At 37.4% G+C, this 17,821-nt stretch overlaps 1 protein-coding gene across 1 annotated transcript; it reads right to left on the reverse strand.

The window, feature by feature from the left end:
* Window positions 1–10,805: 10,805 nt before the first annotated feature.
* Window positions 10,806–15,937, reverse strand: fem1a (fem-1 homolog a). Its single transcript, XM_007237612.4, has one exon. It carries the CDS (start codon window positions 15,595–15,597, stop codon window positions 13,744–13,746), a length of 1,854 nt encoding a protein of 617 aa, XP_007237674.3. The 5' UTR covers window positions 15,598–15,937; the 3' UTR covers window positions 10,806–13,743.
* Window positions 15,938–17,821: the final 1,884 nt, after the last annotated feature.

The raw sequence follows: 17,821 nt of genomic DNA on the forward strand, positions 1-17,821 counted from the left end.
CCTCGCTCTCTAAAGTAAACACCTGTCAGACGACCAGCGGCCTCCTGAACCTCTCAGCACACCAGCAGCGGCAGCGGCAGCGGCAGCAGCAGCACAGACTGGACTTATAAAAAAAATAAAAAAAAGGAGACGTGAGAAAGACGAGGAGGATTTACAGCCATCTCTCAGATCCCCTTTAGATTAAAACGACTGTGATATGAACACTCAAATCATACTTACAAACTCAAACAATCCTCAATTTCTAAACTGTATTGTAATTTTTGGTACTTGGATTTAAAAACATTTTTCAAATACGAAAAAATTCAAGATGCAAAACAGTAAAATTACCATTTTGTGGGGGGACCTTGAAAAACATACAGAATTACTTAGTAAATAAAAAAGTGTTAAACCAGAATATGTTTTATATTTTAGATTCTTCAAAGTAGCATCTCTTGTTTTGCACATCTTGGCTGGATTTTCTCAGTCAGCTTTATGAGGTAGAATCACCTGGAATTCAGGCTTTCAGTTAACAGCTGCGCTGAACTCATCAAGAGTTATTTACTTGAATTTCTTGTCTCTTAATGTGTTTGAGAGCATCAGTTGTAAAGAGGTAGAGTTGGTATACAGTAAATAGCTCTATTTGAGTAATGATCTAATACAGGGGTGTATATTAGAAATAGAACGAAAATTGGCCCGCTGTTAAGCAGGTTTTTAAAATGTGAGATTCAAAGTTTGAACGCTAGGTGTCAGAAACGAGCAAAAGAGTCGGAGAGGGTGTGCATTTCTAGTGCAGAAAAACGGGCCAAAGAGTCTAAAAGCGGAGAGGGTGCGCATTTCTAGCGCAGAAAAACGGGCCAAAGAGTCTAAAAGCGGAGAGAGTGTGCATTTCTAGCGCAGAAAAACAGGGCAAAAGAGTCTAAAAGCGGAGAGAGAAAGCGCATTTGTAGCACAGAAAAATGGGCCAAAGAGTCTAAAAGCGGAGAGGGTGCATTTCTAGCGCAGAAAAACGGCGCAAAGAGTCTAAAAGCGTAGAGTGTGTGCATTTCTAGTGCAGAAAAACGGGCCAAAGAGTCTAAAAGCGGAGAGAGTGTGCATTTCTAGCACAGAAAAACGGGCCAAAGAGTCTAAAAGCGGAGAGGGTGCGCATTTCTAGTGCAGAAAAACGGGCCAAAGAGTCTATAAGCACAGAGAGTGCGCATTTCTAGCGCAGAAAAACGGGCCAAAGAGTCTTAAAGCGGAGAGGGTGCGCATTTCTAACGCAAAAAAACGGGCCAAAGAGTTGAAAAGTTGCCGTAATTAAGGAGTTTAATATAAAGAGACATCAAGAAATTAAACATTAATTTGAAAAATCTTAGTTTACACAACACTGTCAAAGATAAAGAAAGTAAGTCAAGTAAAATGGTGTGTAAATGAAATAATCAGAAAAAAGGATTATTTCAAGTGGTATATTTTATTATTTATTATTTATTATTATTTATATTTTATTATAGTCTGTGGCCCGTGACTTCAAATATATTTCTCCTTCTGGCCCCCAACAAAAAAGGTTTGGACACCCCTGATCTAATACATACTATGTCAGAAACTACCCAACTAAGTAAAGAAAATTGCAAAGACCATCAAGAACATTGACAAAACTGGCTCTCATCAGGACCACCCCAGGAAAGGAGTAAAAGTGTCCTCTGTTTTATCAGAGTTACCAGCCTCAGAAACCTCACGTTAACAGCTTTACCCCAGATAAGAGCACCAAAATGCTTCACATAGTATTTTAGTTTGTCATATAAAGACCAATAAAAAAAGAAAACACGGAAAGTTGACTAATTTCCATAATTCCATTCAAAATGAAATGAATTTAAATGATTTCAATTATTTCTTCGTTTATGTTTAAATCCCACGAAAAATACAAAAAAATAATAATAATAATTTTGTGGAGAAATCAGCTCAAATTTTGCAGGGCATAAGTGTTTTAAACTGAGTGTGACACACAAATCACCTACTAAACTCAAAGCACCTGCACAGGTTTCCCCAGATGTCATTAAATTGCTTGAGTTTGGTTCAATTGTCTCAGTTGAGTTCAATATGGGGAAGACTGGACACATAACAACTGGCCCGAAGACCAACACTGATACCATCTACAGGATGGGTAAGCCACAAAAGTTCATTGCTAAGGAGGCTGGCTGTTCACAGAGTGTTGTGTCCAAGCATATCAATGAAAATCTATTGGAAGTACAAAATGACTGTGGACTTCGGTGGACTATCAAAAAGAGACGATTCAAGAATCTGGCAGAGATTCTTCCACCATTATTTGCAAATAAATTCTTTAAAAATCAGACAATGTGCTTTCCTAAATTCTTTTCTCATCTTTTTAAGTGGGAGAACTTGCACAATTGGTGACTGACAACATTTTTCCCCCACTGTATATACTGTGACAACATCCTTCAGTTGGAAAAGGAGAGGTTAGCAGTTAGAGAAATGTATAAGTACCGGTAAGTTAACTCATCAGCTAATTAAAGAGTTTTTCCTGTATTAAGATTTAAAAAAAACTTAGACAGCATCTGCCCACTGGCTTCTATTATAATTCTGCTCTGACGCAATGGGTTTCTGTTGACAGGGAAACACTGAAGTTACCTACAGTAACTAACTGTACGCCTGTGATACAGCAGATAACAGTAAAGCTGAAGCAATGCAGTGGAGCGTTCACTTTGATGCCGAAGACAAAGTTTCCCCAAAAGTGCCCAAACACAACAGATTATATCAAAATTAGAATATCATTGAAAAGTTACTTTATTTTAGTAATTTACTTGAAATTGTGAAAGTCATATATTATATAGATGTATTAAACACAGATTCATCTGTTTTAAGTGTTTACTTATTTTATTATTGTTGATTATGTCTTACAGCTAATGAAAACCCAAAAATCACTGTCTCAGAAAATTAGAATATTAAATAAGACCAATTGGTTCTTTTGGCTGCAGTGTGGGCAGTGTGCCAAGTCCTGCTGGAAAATGAAATCTGCATCTCCATAAAAGTAGTCAGTAGCAGAGGGAAGCATTAAGTGCTGTAAGATTTTGTGGGAAAACAAAACTGCACTGACTTTAGACTTGATAATAAAACACAGTGGATCAACACCAGCAGATGATCAGCATGTCTCTCCAAACCATCACTGATCATCAGTGAATTTTACATCTCATTCGAAAATCAAGGAAGCAGAGTCTGGAGGAAGAGTGGAGAGACGCACAGTTCAAGCTGCTTGAGGTGTGAAGTTTCTACTATCAGTGATGGTTTGGAGAGACATGCTGATCATCTGCTGGTGTTGATCCACTGTGTTTTATTATCAAGTCTAAAATCAGTGCAGTTTTGTTTTCCCACAAAATCTTACAGCACTTCATGCTTCTCTCAGCTGACAGCTTTTATGGAGATGTGGATTTCATTTTCCAGCAGGACTTGGCCACTGCCCACACTGACAAAAGTACCATAACACAAGTTTAGGTACATGCACCCCATAATCCAATTAGAATCAGACTACATGTTACATGTTTTATCACTAAATTTCAGAACATGTCATGTTTAAACCACTTCTAAAAAACAGCGAAACTGGAGTATTCACTTTGACACCCTAACGTTACACATTAATAAAAATCATTTTTAACAACAGTTTTCTCTATAACATATATAATCTTATTATAATCAGATTGCTGCAGTTAACAGAACAACTCATCACATGTTTAATCACTAAATATAAGAACATTTTAAAGATCTTCTGGGTTCTTTAGGGTAATTAAATCCCTCGTTCAGTGGTCTCCGAGTGGTCCTGCAGACTAAAGCACTGCCACTCTGACACTCAGGGGATCCCTGGTTAGAATCCCAGTCATGCATCTTGCCATCACCATAAGCTGCCTGAGAGAGCACAATTGTCCTTGCTCTCTCTGGGTAGGTACAGTAGAAGGCACTCTTTGAACGCCTGACTCCTAGGGTGATGTTGATCAGCACGAGGCATCTGTGAGCTGATGTGTCTGAACCGAGTTGTTGCGCTTTCCTCCGAGTGTTAGCGCTGTGATGCTATTCAGTAATGCTGCATCAGCAGCAGCTCAAAAAGAGGCGGAGTCTGACTTCAGCTGTATCGGACGAGACATGTGCTAGTCTTCACCCTCTCGGTGTTGGGGCATCACTAGTGATTAGGGATATACAGCTGAGTAGCAGCTGAATGGGTGGAACAATTGGCCAGATTGGTTGGGAGAAATGATGAGAAACTTAATATAAATAATAATAAAAAAAGATCCCTCATTCAGCTGTTTCTATCCTTTTGGAGCGATGAAAGAGAAAGCTAGGAACAAGAATAATCACAACAATAATCACTGACTAGTCGACTAATCTGAAAAATATTCTACTGATTAAATAACTACAAAAATAATCACAACTAAAAAAAGCACTAGAGAACTCTTACCCCTACAGCAGAGTGCCTCGAGTGCCCAACATTTTTTAATTATGCTGTGCCAAAAAAAAAAAAAAAAAACATATTTAAAAAAAGTATTTTCCATAGAGTTCCACACAGCAGCAGAAGACAGCTCAGTCACAATGTAAACACAGCTTTCTGAAAGCTAAGTAAAGGATCTCTGTGTCTCCTGGGAGGGAACGTGAATCCGACAGCAGGGGTAATCCAACCTCACTCACACTGACACTCACTGCAGATACTACTCAGCCCGGTCTCACGCGGCACGTGAGCGCAATTTATACCCAGCCTGATCCGGCAGAGCGATCACCACCACTCTGCATAAACAACACAAGTAAAAGATTCATTACTGACTTTACTGTTAATTCAGCTTAACAGCAGTTTCAATATCAATCAATATCAATACATCATCGCTGTCCAATCAAAAACATGCATCTCCAAAACAGCAACTTTACAGGAGAAAATAAAATTTATATTAAACTGTTCAAATTATGTAGTAAACTAAAAGTCGACAAAAATAGAGATACCTTTTTTTGCATTCAACAGCAACATGTAAAATATTCAATAACGTTTTGCTATTAAGGCTTTTAAAGTCCAGTAAAGAATCTGAAACTGAACAAAATTCAGTGAACATAAAGTTTACCGAATTTAGCAGTAAACTTCCAGAGCATTTAAGGAAACAAAAATACAAAAAAAAGTATATTGTAAAAATAGGAGGGATTGTTTTTTTTAGGAAACAAGTTAAAAACTTACATGTCATGCTAGTAAGCAGATGATCCAGCACATTTTTTTGTTTGGAGGGATACATTAAGTGAATTATTCCTAACATGTTGGGGAAATTGGATATATGGGAACCTGTATTTTTTTTGTTTCCATATATATTCATAAAAAATTTCATAAAATAATTTAGTTCCAAATAGCAAAAAAAGTTGCACCTTGATAAATGTATGTATACAAAGAAAATTCACACTATTTTTTTTTTTATAAAAGACAGGGTGTTTGTGTGTTCCAATTAGGTAATAAACTAAAAATCGACAAAATTAGAGATGTTTTTCATTGATGAGTGACGATATACAGTACATATGTTTTTTGTTTTTTTGCCATTTAAGCTCTTCAGGTCCAGTGAATTATCAAAAATTGTACATACAAGGGAAGGGTGCTTTTTAGGGAACCAGCCATTTAAAAAAAATACAGCTGGTCTGTAGCAATGGAAATAAGTCATTTAATAATATGAATTTTTTAAAACTCATATTTAAAAAAAACAATTTTTGGCATACACTGAGAGAATCATTTATAACATTAAAATATGGGAACCTGTATTTTCTAAATATTGCTATAAATATTCATAAGAAAAAATAACAGTGTGAATTATTTTGTTCCAAATAGCAGAAAATTTGCAGCCTGATGTATTTATGTATATAAGGAAAATTCACCATGATTTTTCTTTAAAGCTGGAAATATGTAGTGCACTATTAGTCTAGCTAGTATTAGCATTATTTACTATATTATAAAACCTTTAATATTATATGCATCATACGGCCAGTTTTTTTCCAATACGTTGCCCTGCAGTTTAACTGAAGTTATTGGTTATAATAATACAATGTATAACAAAAAAAATTAATAATAATAATGGCTGCAGTGAAAACCAAGATAAGAACATAAGCCCCAAATTCAGCTTTTTAACCAATAAGAGAAAATTTGAGAAAAAAAATAAAAAAATAAAAAATAACCGATTACTCCCAAAAATGAGAAAATGTTGGTTTGTGGTTATTTGTTGGAAGGGATTTACTGTTACGAGAGAGGAACTGAAGCTGCCTGAGGTAACACTTCTTGATCAACGTACCTACTGCTGTGCCATGACTTTAGGCACGTGTCAGTGTTTATACTAAAAGTCCAATAATGTTAACCTAGGAAACCAGATGAAAAAAAAAGAAACCACATAAAATTGCAAAAAAAAAATGTAGCAAAACGTAAAAGGGAAACACCTATATAACACCAATATATTGTAACACCAAGCCAAAAAAGGCACTATACAGGCAAATCAGTGTGTTGGAGACAATGTGGATCACATTAAAACTAATCACTAATGTATCTTCTGGAAAAAATATTCTTATTAAAAATACTGGAAAGACATCGCAATGCTTTAAAGGGGTTTTTGGAAATTTCTGCTGACTTCGGATTTTATGTTACTATGATTCCTAGCAACAAGTGAAAAAAGGACATAACTAGAACTTGGCACTAACCAAACTCACCACAAATACTGGATTACTGTTGTGGAAGTTGTTTTAATAATGAAAAATAGAGCCTTTCCAAAATGAGAGATGTAACATATATTGCGCTCAATGGGTAAATTATGTTAAATCTACTTAACACATTTTTATAGGACATTTACTGACATCTCGCTCCAACCCCTGTAAATAGCTTAGTTTAAGTACATAGTCTCTAATATTGTAGTAATTGTAAGTCTTGCATGTAGAGAAGTTATGAGAATGTGTATATAAACTTAAAAATATATACAAATATTTGCATGGATTTTATTTTTACACCAGATAGAAGAGTGGGAAATCTTTTTTTCTTATCAGTCACATTCTTCATGTTCAAATTCTCTTTTTTAATGACATATAAAAAAAATAAATCTATAATAAGGTAACATGAAAACATTTCAGGAATACTAAATAATATGAAATAAACAAATACAATTCTTCATTTTAATTAAAAAAATTATGTGTCCGTTCATAAATAAATAAATTAAAACATTTATTTTAAACAGGCAGATGCTATTTATGCTGAGCATATATAAAGACAGTATCACATTACCACTATTTATAAGTATCGTGGTGTTACTAGGTAAATTCAGTGTACACAGAATCTACATCTATCTATCGCTGAGTGTAAACAGTAAGACATGGACATTAAAACCAAAAATCAACTACAACTATAATGACAAAAAAAAAAAAACATTTCTTTAAGCAACGCTGACAATCTTCAATAATAAAAATGTGTCAGATCCTGAGAGCTCCATTATGTAGGGCTAAATTACTGAACTAAGTCTGAGCTGATATATTTGTTAGCTCAAAAATATTTATCAGTTGATAAAAACACAGTTGTAGACTGAAAATGTCCATGACCTTTCTGGGTATTTTTATTTTTCAAAAACTTATTCAGGCCTGGAAATTGCTATTTTCAAATTCTAATTTCAAATTTTCCTGGTTTTCCATGAGTGTACAAACCCTGTAAGTACTTTTTGCACTAATAATCCCAAGTATTAGACGACTCCAAGTACAAGACTTGAGAATAGACTACTAAAAGAATTAAAAAAGTAGCATGAGTTCAAACAAATCAAACATTTAAAGCTTATGTGACTTAAACCCTTTCAAATGCATTGTCCCGTATACAGGCTACAGGTGTAAGTGACACAAAAAAACTTTTATTTTTCTGCAGTAAAAAAAAAATAATAATAAATTGAGGGATTTGAAATCTCCTACAGGACTGCCTCTCTACTCCACTTAATAATTCCAGATCAGTAACAGGAATCAACCCAAATTCTGCAGGTTTAAAAATAGACGTACAAAATAGACAAACATGAAGAAACCAAATGTTTGGAGGACATGAACTGTTTGATTTGTATTCAGGAAAATACTGATTTTAAAATGAAGTTTAGGAAAGATCCAATTTTATGATTTTATTTATTATATTTTTACATTTTTAAAGTTTTTTTTATGTAATGCTTGAATAGATATCCTCACATTTTAGTAATGTAACGTCAGACAGACAAAAATCCTGGTCTGTCAAAGGGGTTTTAAACTACTCTAGATAAGTGGTAGCTTCTGGTTAGTTACAGCAGACTGATTTTGGAGAGAGGAGGAAACACTTCAGGACCAATGTACCTACTGCTGTCCCATCACTTTAGGCATGTCATATTGTATTGTACTGTATACTGTCCAACGAAAAACACTCATCTCCTAAACAGCAACTTTACAGGAGAGAGAAAAAAACACTGTAAACTTTCAATGGAAGTCAATGTAAAAAGAGTTAATTTCAGGTCATTTTCTATTGTTCTGATCATCAAGACATTTTGGCACAGTGTGAGGGACAGTTTGTCTCTTCAAATTATGTAGCAAACTAAAAAGTGACAAAAATGGAGATGTGTTTCTATTGGACAGCGACGATATACTATATACAGTGTATACAGTACAAATATATATATATATATATATATATATACACACATATATATATACACATATATATATATATACACACATATATATATACACACATATATATATATATATATATACACATATATATATACACACATATATATACACACATATATATATACACACATATATATATACACACATATATATATACACACATATATATATACACACATATATATATACACACATATATATATACACACATATATATATACACACATATATATACACACACACACACACACACACACACACACACACACTATACTATACAGGGCATTCACTGGCATCTCCCTCCAAACCCTGTAAATAGTTTAGGAACACTTAGGAAAGACAGTCTCTAATATTGTAGTAAATGTTTTGTTTGTTTGTTTGTTTTTTTTACACCAGATAGAAAGAGAGAGAAAAAAAGGGTTTGATTTGTATTCAGGAAAATATTAATTTTAAAATGAAGTTCAGGAAAGAGCCAATTTTATGATTTTCTTCATTATATTTTGACATTTTGAAAGCTTTTTATGTAATTCTTAAATAGATATCCTCACAATTTAGTGATGTAATGTTTGGCAATAAATTGACAAAAATCCTGCCCTGTTAAGGGGTTAAACTACTCTGGATAAGCTAAATAAGTGGAAGCTTCCAGTTACAGCAGACTGATATTGAAAATTCTGGCACCAAATGTTGCAAATGGAAACCAGAAAATTGCTCAATTGCTGTGCTATAGTCACATAATATTACTAATAGATATTAGTACAAACAGACAGGGTGTTGAGAGTATATATACATAAATATTTTATAAATGTGTCAAATAGGAAAAAGGAAGTAAATAACAGAATTCTCCCAAAATGGAGAAATTGTTATGTGGTTATTTGTTGGAAGGGTTCAACTGTTACGAGAGAGGAGAGAGGTTACCTGACGCAACACTTCTTGATCAATGTACCTACTGCTGTCCCATGACTTTGGCATGATAATATTAACCTATAAAACCAGATGAAAAAAGATTAACCACATACAATACCATTTTAAAGGTAAACATTAAAGCAAAACATCTGTATAACACCAATATATTATAACACCAAGCCAGAAAAGGCACTGCACGGGCAAATCAGTGTGTTGGAGACAATGTGGATCACACCAACACTGATCACTAATTAGTACTGGAGAGACATCACAATGCTTTAAAGGGGATTTTGGAAATTGACTCTTGACTTTACTAGATTTGATGTTTTATACTTGGAAAAGGCCACCATGGGTCACTTTAAATGATTTTTTATTTTAAAGAACTCCTAGCAATAAGCAATGCAATTTTGACTTAATGAAATCTCAAAAATTCTATATATAAATTAAATATATATATATATATATATATATATATATATATATATATATATATATATATATATATATATATATATATATATATATATATAAAACCCTTACAGAACACAGGGTTCATACACTTTTTACCCAATAAATTTCCATGATATTTTCATGACTTTTTTTCATGCCTTCAAGGAAATTTTTCATGATCATACGATTTTAAAAACAGCGCAGACACGGACAATAAAACCAAAAATAAACTAAAACTGTAAATGAAATTGATTATAATAGGCCTAAAATGAATCTGATACACAATTTCTAATAATAATAATAAAATGTGGGTCAGATTCTGAGAGCTCCATTGCGTGAGGCGGCTAAATTACTGAATTAACTCTAAAGTATTTTTTTTAAATCAAAATAGATTTTCTTCATCCATAAACGGAAACACAAATTTCTGTAGACCAAATTTCCATGACTTAAAACTTATCCAGGCCTGGAAATTGGTTTATGTTTTTTTTTATGACCGTACGAACCCTGAGAACAATTACCTGAACCAGCACTGCAGTTTATAAACTCCTGTCCTAAACTGTAACTATCAAACACTATGAAATACTGGAAACACTCATTCACCAAACCTGTATATTTACCACAGGAACACGGGCTGTATGCAGTCAAACCTGAACGGAAAGTTCCTGAAACTTCTCCCCGAGGGATTACACAACTTCAGCATTCCAGCCTGACAGCATACACGTTACTGAGTGCGCACGAGAACGACAAACACACACACACACACACACACACACACACACACACAACAGAATCTCCACACACAGGCATTCGGATGGGATACGTGAATTTTATTCAGGCATCTCCAAACACGTTTCTGTCCTGAAATTAAACGCTTTTAAATTAAATCAGTTCAGCTGTAGTTACTGAGAGAAAGCGTCTCCGGTTTTAGAGGCTAAGTAGTGTTAGCATGTTTCAAAGTGCTTGTTTTTGTTCAGAGTTCGGATTCTGCAGAGAAACCAGCAGGAGAGAAAAGCTGATATAATGGAGAACAGTCCATCAAAAACAATAAAAACAACCAAAAAACGACAGTCAGAAGTAAGACTGAGAGGCATAGGTGTAGCTGGCAACCTGGGTTGCCAAAGTCAGTCGCTCTGAATCCACCTCTGGTAATGATTAAAAAAAAAAAGAAAAAACTGCATAGATATTGAAGAGAGAGAGAAAGAGTCCGCAGCCAACAAACAAATACAGCTGCTGTTGTCGTTCGTACTTTTGGGTAAAGTGCTGTGTCTTAAACGTTTTACAGTCAATTCACAAAGGAGGGAAGATAAAGAAAAATAATTAAATAAAAACAGAAAGAACAGTCACTTTTGCTCTTCTAAACAGAGAAGAGAAAATTAAACACGTTGTAAACGAAGTGCAAAACACTGCGCATATGTTTGAGAGGCTTTTAAAAAATAATAATAAAACCCTGTCCCAGCATCACTCCCCCACTCACACACACATACACACACACACGAGACAATTTAAACCAGACCATGCTAATGCATGTTTAGCTATAAATAAACAACCCAACAAACAATTAAGCGAATGTATGTTTGCAGCTATCTAATATGACATCACCAGCTTACCAGCATGGCGGCAACACTAGCTTTCTTTCACTCATTCACTCATTGTTAATTGTTAGCCCCATTAGCATCACCCAGTTCAACTCTTCCCATCAAAAGGAGGAAAGGAGGAAGCAGGGAGTGAGCACCTAGCGCTTTAACTAAAAGCCAAACGCATCATTAAGTACAGACAGAAATGTAAGGCTAGTACTATATTTGGCACGAGAGGCGTATCAGCCTGTAGGCCTGATGCTTTTTGATATTGAACACAATATAAAGGAAAAAGGGAAGTTCAAAAAGTTCAGAAACTCTGAAACTGTTTCTGAAAGGTTCTGGTAAAAGAATGGGATTCAGAGAGGGAAGAAAAAAAAATGCACTAATGCTTTACTTACTCTACAGACATCAACAGCAGTGGATCTGGTATTTGATCTAAGGACGTGTTCAGACTGCAGGCAAATCAGATATTTTTTTTTAAACCAGATTTGATGAGATTACCTCTTTATCAAATGATTTCTTTTATTTGGAAATCACAAATGTATCTGTAATGTCCAAAATGCTGTGGTATCAAGGTTGTTTGTTTTTTTTTTACCCGTGCACTTCTGTTTAACTGAGACATCAATTTCTCAAAGCCACTTCTAAATGTGGTTTGAATCAGATTTGCAAAAATAGGATTTCATGTGTCTTTTAAAACTTACCTGGATACATGTGGATACAAAAAAAAAAAAAAACATTTTACATGCATACATTTTTTTTTAAATGGCAGCCCATTCCACGCCACCTTAAAAAAAAAAAACACACACACATTTTTTTTATTATGCTATTGCATAATTTTGAGATAGTAAGTCACTAGTGAGAGACTCTCATTATTTTGTCATGTTAAGTCATTATTTTGCGATGAAAAACTTTTTTTTTTTTAAAAAGCAAACACACTTGCTATCTTGATATAATGACTTATTATTTCAAAATAATGACTTAATATCTCAAAATAATGACTTGATGCCTCATTATGAGTATCTCGAAATAATGAAATAGCAGTTTACGTAATAAGAAAAAAAAATGCTGTTAATTTTAGTTGACAGGAATGGGCTTCCATACTTTTTATTATCTTAATCTGTATACGTGTTAAAAAAAATATCTGATTAGATCTGTCAGTCTGAACACAGCCAAAGATAAACTATAGATCATCTGAAGAGCCCTGGTGATCAGTTAGAGCAGTAGTTCCCAATCTTGGTCCTGTAGCACCACTGTCCTGCTTGTTTTAGTGTTTCCCTGCTGCCAACACACCCAGCTCACCTCAGCAAGCGCTCATCAGTTTTAGTACATTAGCTGGATCAGGTGCTGCACTGTAATTAGTGGAAACTCTAGAACCTGCAGGGCTGTGGTACTCCTGAACCAGGATTGAAGTGCTGTTTAAAAAGATCTAACTGTGCCACTCCTCATTCTTCTGTCTTACACTCATGCAATTAATTTTTCCAAAGTATTTCTTTTGTTCTTATAAAGAAATAAAAGAAGCAGTTTTTTATAAACCTTGTCATAAACCTCAGAACAAGCCTCACCACAACCTCACTGCTCAAAAATTCAACTATTATAAACAAACACAAACAGACAGACATGTCAAAAAACTTGTTCACATCCTGCTCGTAAAAGGAATAAAATGGTAGCAAAAAAAGCAAACAACAAAAAAAAATAAGATAATTATAGAAGCCTGAATTAAACCCGAAGTCTTTTTCCCATTGTGGCTACAGTGAATAGGATTCTAGCACATCAAAGTGTCTTGAGTTCGGCTGTTTTCCCTTTTCAACAAGCCCTTAAAGGCAGACAGGCAGGCATAGAGGAAAAAAGCACACACATACTCACTCACACTCATGTAAACACACTCATACACTCATACACACACATCAGCTGCTGAAAGTACAAATCTTTCCTCCTTATTTGCGATTAGTAGCTTGCTTGGGATTATTGCTGTGATTTAAACTAAGGCCTGAGCAAAGTGTGAGAGAAAGAGGGATGGAGGCCCTGCGGGTGGAGAAGGAGGAGGAGGCTTTAGGTTGGGTTTGCAGTGATAAAAAGAAAAAGATGAAGAAAAAAAGGGTAGGGAGGTAAAGATGGGATGATCAGAAGGAAGGAACACAAGAAAAAGGGATAAAAAAGACAAACAGTGTCAGTGCAGCTCGATAAAGGCCTCCATTTCCTCCGAGATGAGCCCCTTGTACGGCAGTCTGTGTCGCTCCACAGCTCGGGCAGCCAAACACTGCAAGGTGATGTAGTTCAGGGGGTGCAGTGCGTGTCTCCCACCGCCCTGCTCCTCCAGCAGCTCGTACGCCGTCTTGCGGCCGGCGTTGGTGGCATCGAAGTGTGCCCCCGAGTTGATGAGCTGCGCCATGATCTCTGGGCAGCTGTTGGACGCCGCCACGTGGAGAGGGGTGTTGTTGTCGCAGTCTCTCGAGTCCACGTCAGCGCCACACTCAAGAAGAAGCCCAGCCACAGCCAGCGAGGGGAAGCGCCCCACCGGGTAGCGCCCAACTGAGGTGGTGTCCTTGTCCACAGCCATGTGCAGTGGTGTAAAGTTGTTTCTGCCCCTGGGGTTCAGCTTCAGCAGGCGATACACAGTTTGCTTCTTCTGGTGCTCCTGCGCTGGGGTGCACTCCAGCTTCTCCAGCAGGTAAACAAGGTGCAGAATGATAGAGAGGGCCTTGGTGAACTGCGGCGCCTCCGGAGGGCTGTCTCGCTGCGCCACGGCTCGCTCCACCTCTCGGACGCCCTTGGACAAGACGCCCATCAAGTCCTGGAAGGTGACTCGTGTCGCCAGAGCACCTTTCGCCCGGTCTTGAAGCACAAATGAGAAGAGCTCAGCGAAGGACAGGAAGCTGCTGGCCGTCATGGGGCTGAGCGGGTCCAGGTTACTCTGCTGCATGTCCAGGGCGTACTTCCACAAGCTGATGCAGCGCTCGAAGTTGCCAGAGTCTGCGTACACCGCCCCCCTGTACCGGATGTAATAGGAGGTGTCAGGATGTGAAGGCCCCAGGATGCGCTCCCTCACCAGGAGCGCCTGCATCCTCATTTCATCCGGGTCCGTGATGAGGGCCTCCAGCTCCTCCGATGTGCCCACCTCTCGAGCACAGTCGTATGCAGGAACAGGGGGTCCTGGTGGTGGTTTGCCCAGGAAGCTTACGCGATCCCCGGCTTGGCGAAGCTCCATGGCCCTCCTCCAGTAGCGCATGGCACCGAGGAGGTCCCGCTTCTTGTCTACGAAGGTGGCCCCCAGAAGCTCCAGGGCGTCAACCCGCTCCTCCCGAGATGCTCTAGGCTGGTGCACCAGGTACTCCACTATGTTGGTGTGACCTGTGACGCTGGCAGCCAGAAGAGGGGTCATCCCGTACCCATCTCTCTCCATGCGGGCGCTGCACTTTAGCAGCATCTTCATGATGTCCAGGCTCCCAGACTCGGCACAGTCATGCAAGGCCGTGTTGCCCTTTACACTCTTGCGGTTAACATCAGCCCCTTTCTCCAGGAGAAACTTGGCGATTTCTCGGTGCCCCTTATAGCAGGAGATCATCAAGCACGTGTGCCCGTGGCGGTTGGCAACCTCCATGTCTGCATGATGCTCCACGAGGTAGCGCACGATCTCCAGGTGCCCGTCGAAGCAGGCAGCGCGCAGGGGGGTGGAGTTAGTGAGGGTGGTGTTATTTACCGAGGCTCCGTGCTTCAGCAGCGTCTTCACCACCGGCAGGTGGCCCGCGGCGGAGGCCGCCCACAGCGGCGGGGCGCCCTCGATCGTCTCGCCGTCGAAGTTGACGGAGCCGCCGAGCTCCACGTTGGCCTTACAGTACTCCAGCAGGTAGTCCACCACCTCCAGGTGGCCGTAGCGCGAGGCGATGAGCAGCGGCGTGCCCCCCTGCGTCTTCTCCTCCGCCAGCGCCTCCAGCTCCTCCGGGCTCTTGTTGCTCAGTAACTTCTGGATAAGTTTCAGCTTGCCGTCTCTCGCCGCGTTAAACACCGCCGTCGTGATGTCCATCTTTACCGGCACGCGGCCCGCCCGCTCCCCCGCGACTCCCCGCTCAAACCGCCGCGGCCAGGCAGCGCTCCGCTCCGACTCTACGCCTCAAATCTTCCACCGACCTCCCGCTCTGCCCGTCGCCTCCTGCCATTTTAAGCCTGTTACCAAAATGGCGTCGCTGCTGTTTGACAGATCTATGTTTACCGACGCCGCTCGGAATTGTGGGCGCTGTAGTTCCCAACCTATACTCTTTGAACGTAAGAAAACGGACCGAAATACAGAACGAAATACGTCTCCCACAATGCACCGGAAGCATTCGGACGCCTGGCCGGGGCTCTGATGGAAATTGTGGTTTTATTTTTGTTCTCGAGCCGTTAAAAAAAGTACTAAAGAGCTAAATATAGTTATTATTCACCCGGTGTGACTTTTTAAAACTACACTCCACCAGTGCGTGTTTAAAAATAATCAAATAAATAAATAATAATAATAAAATAAGAGAATTTGCCATAATTTACGTATTAGAGCAACTAATTACTTTTTATTTTTAAGTAAAAAAATATTTGTAATTTATTTATGAATTCATTTTAGCTAGACAGAGAGAAAGACAGACATACAGACAGATAGATAGATATATAGATAGGTAGATAGATAGCATTACATATATATTATAATATTATGTTCACACACAAAAAATATTAGTCATTTATTCTTATTATAGATAGTTGTTCTTTATATTGTATTAAAGGGCCAATAAAAATGCTTCAAAATAAAAATGTTTTTTTTACATTGACATATATGTATAATATATATATATATATATATATATATATATATATATATATATAATATGTAATAATAAATGTTTAAATATTAAACTCTGAATGAACACATAATTACACATACAGAGGAATGTTCATCTATAAAGTACTTTTTGTACATTTTATATACTTATTTTGAACATGGGGGTGGGTGGGCTTTTTCATAGCTGCCTGCTTAGAATTCCCTGTCCACCCCACACCTTTATGAAAGTAACCGTTGCCATGAGTGACATCACAAACTTCATACTGTTTTATTTTTAATGAACTGAAGACTCTTGCCGCATGTACAGCAATTATAATGTTGATTTCACATATTGTCTTCATATGTATCTAAGGTAAATAAATATATATATATATATATATATATATATATATATATTTTTTTTTTTTTTTTTTTTTTTTTTTTTTTTTTACTGCATATACATTCATGGCCGATTGACACCCAATTTGTCCAGAAAAGGAAGAATTTCTCACAGAAAATTAATGGAATTACATATGTTTTGGTATACACATTTATTTCATGTGTGTGCATTGGATCAACACAAAAAAAAGCAGAAAAAAGCTAAAAGTGATAAAATTCCAAAAATGAGCCAGACAAAATGATTGGCACTATCAACTTAATATTTAGTTGCACACCTTATAGAGAAAATAACTAAATTCAAACGCTTCCTGTAACCATCAACAAGATTCTTCTTACCTGTCTCAGCTGGGACTTTGGGCCACTCTTCTTCTGCTCCAGGTCTTTCATATTTAAAGGGTGCTTCTCCCAACAGCTATTTTAACATATCCCCAGTGTTCAATGGGATTAAGATCCGGACTCATTGCTGACCACTTTAGAACTCTAAAGCGCTTTGTTTCAGTCCGTTTCTTGGTGCTTTTTGAAGTATGTTTTGGGTCATTGTCCTGCTGGAAGACCCATGAGCTAGGATGCGAACCCAACTTTCTGACACTATACAAATTAACTAAAAACTAAAAACACATTTCAGTGAGTTTAAATATGACGTTTAAATATGAACACATATATCATATAGAAAATAGGACATTATGAAATCAGTAATTATAAAGTTCACTAACATTAATTGAGAAAGTAGTGATTAGGTGGGCCTATATATGATGCATATGGGTTCAGAATCTGCTGACCGGTACGGTAATTAGTGCCAGATGCCACTGCCAGCAGATTCTGTTACAGCCAAGGTCACATGCTTGCTGTCAGGATTGGCTTTTAAAATGTAATGCTGTATACTGTATTATTATTTCATGAGAAACAAAAGAATAGAGACTCCTAATCTTATAAACCACTTATACTGTGTTTAAATTAATCATTATACTTACAACAGCATAGTTTTGAATGCCAGTGGCGATTACTAACAGATTACTAACAGAGTTTATGGTGTTAGCCTTGTTATTGTCCTCATGTTTCTTGT

This window comes from Astyanax mexicanus, chromosome 4 (genome assembly GCF_023375975.1).
Source record: "Astyanax mexicanus isolate ESR-SI-001 chromosome 4, AstMex3_surface, whole genome shotgun sequence".
Lineage (NCBI taxonomy): Eukaryota > Metazoa > Chordata > Actinopteri > Characiformes > Acestrorhamphidae > Astyanax > Astyanax mexicanus.

Bases quoted from the DNA above. Each gene is read 5' to 3' on its own strand.
- fem1a (XM_007237612.4), bottom strand. From the start codon at position 15,597: ATGGACATCACGACGGCGGTGTTTAACGCGGCGAGAGACGGCAAGCTG.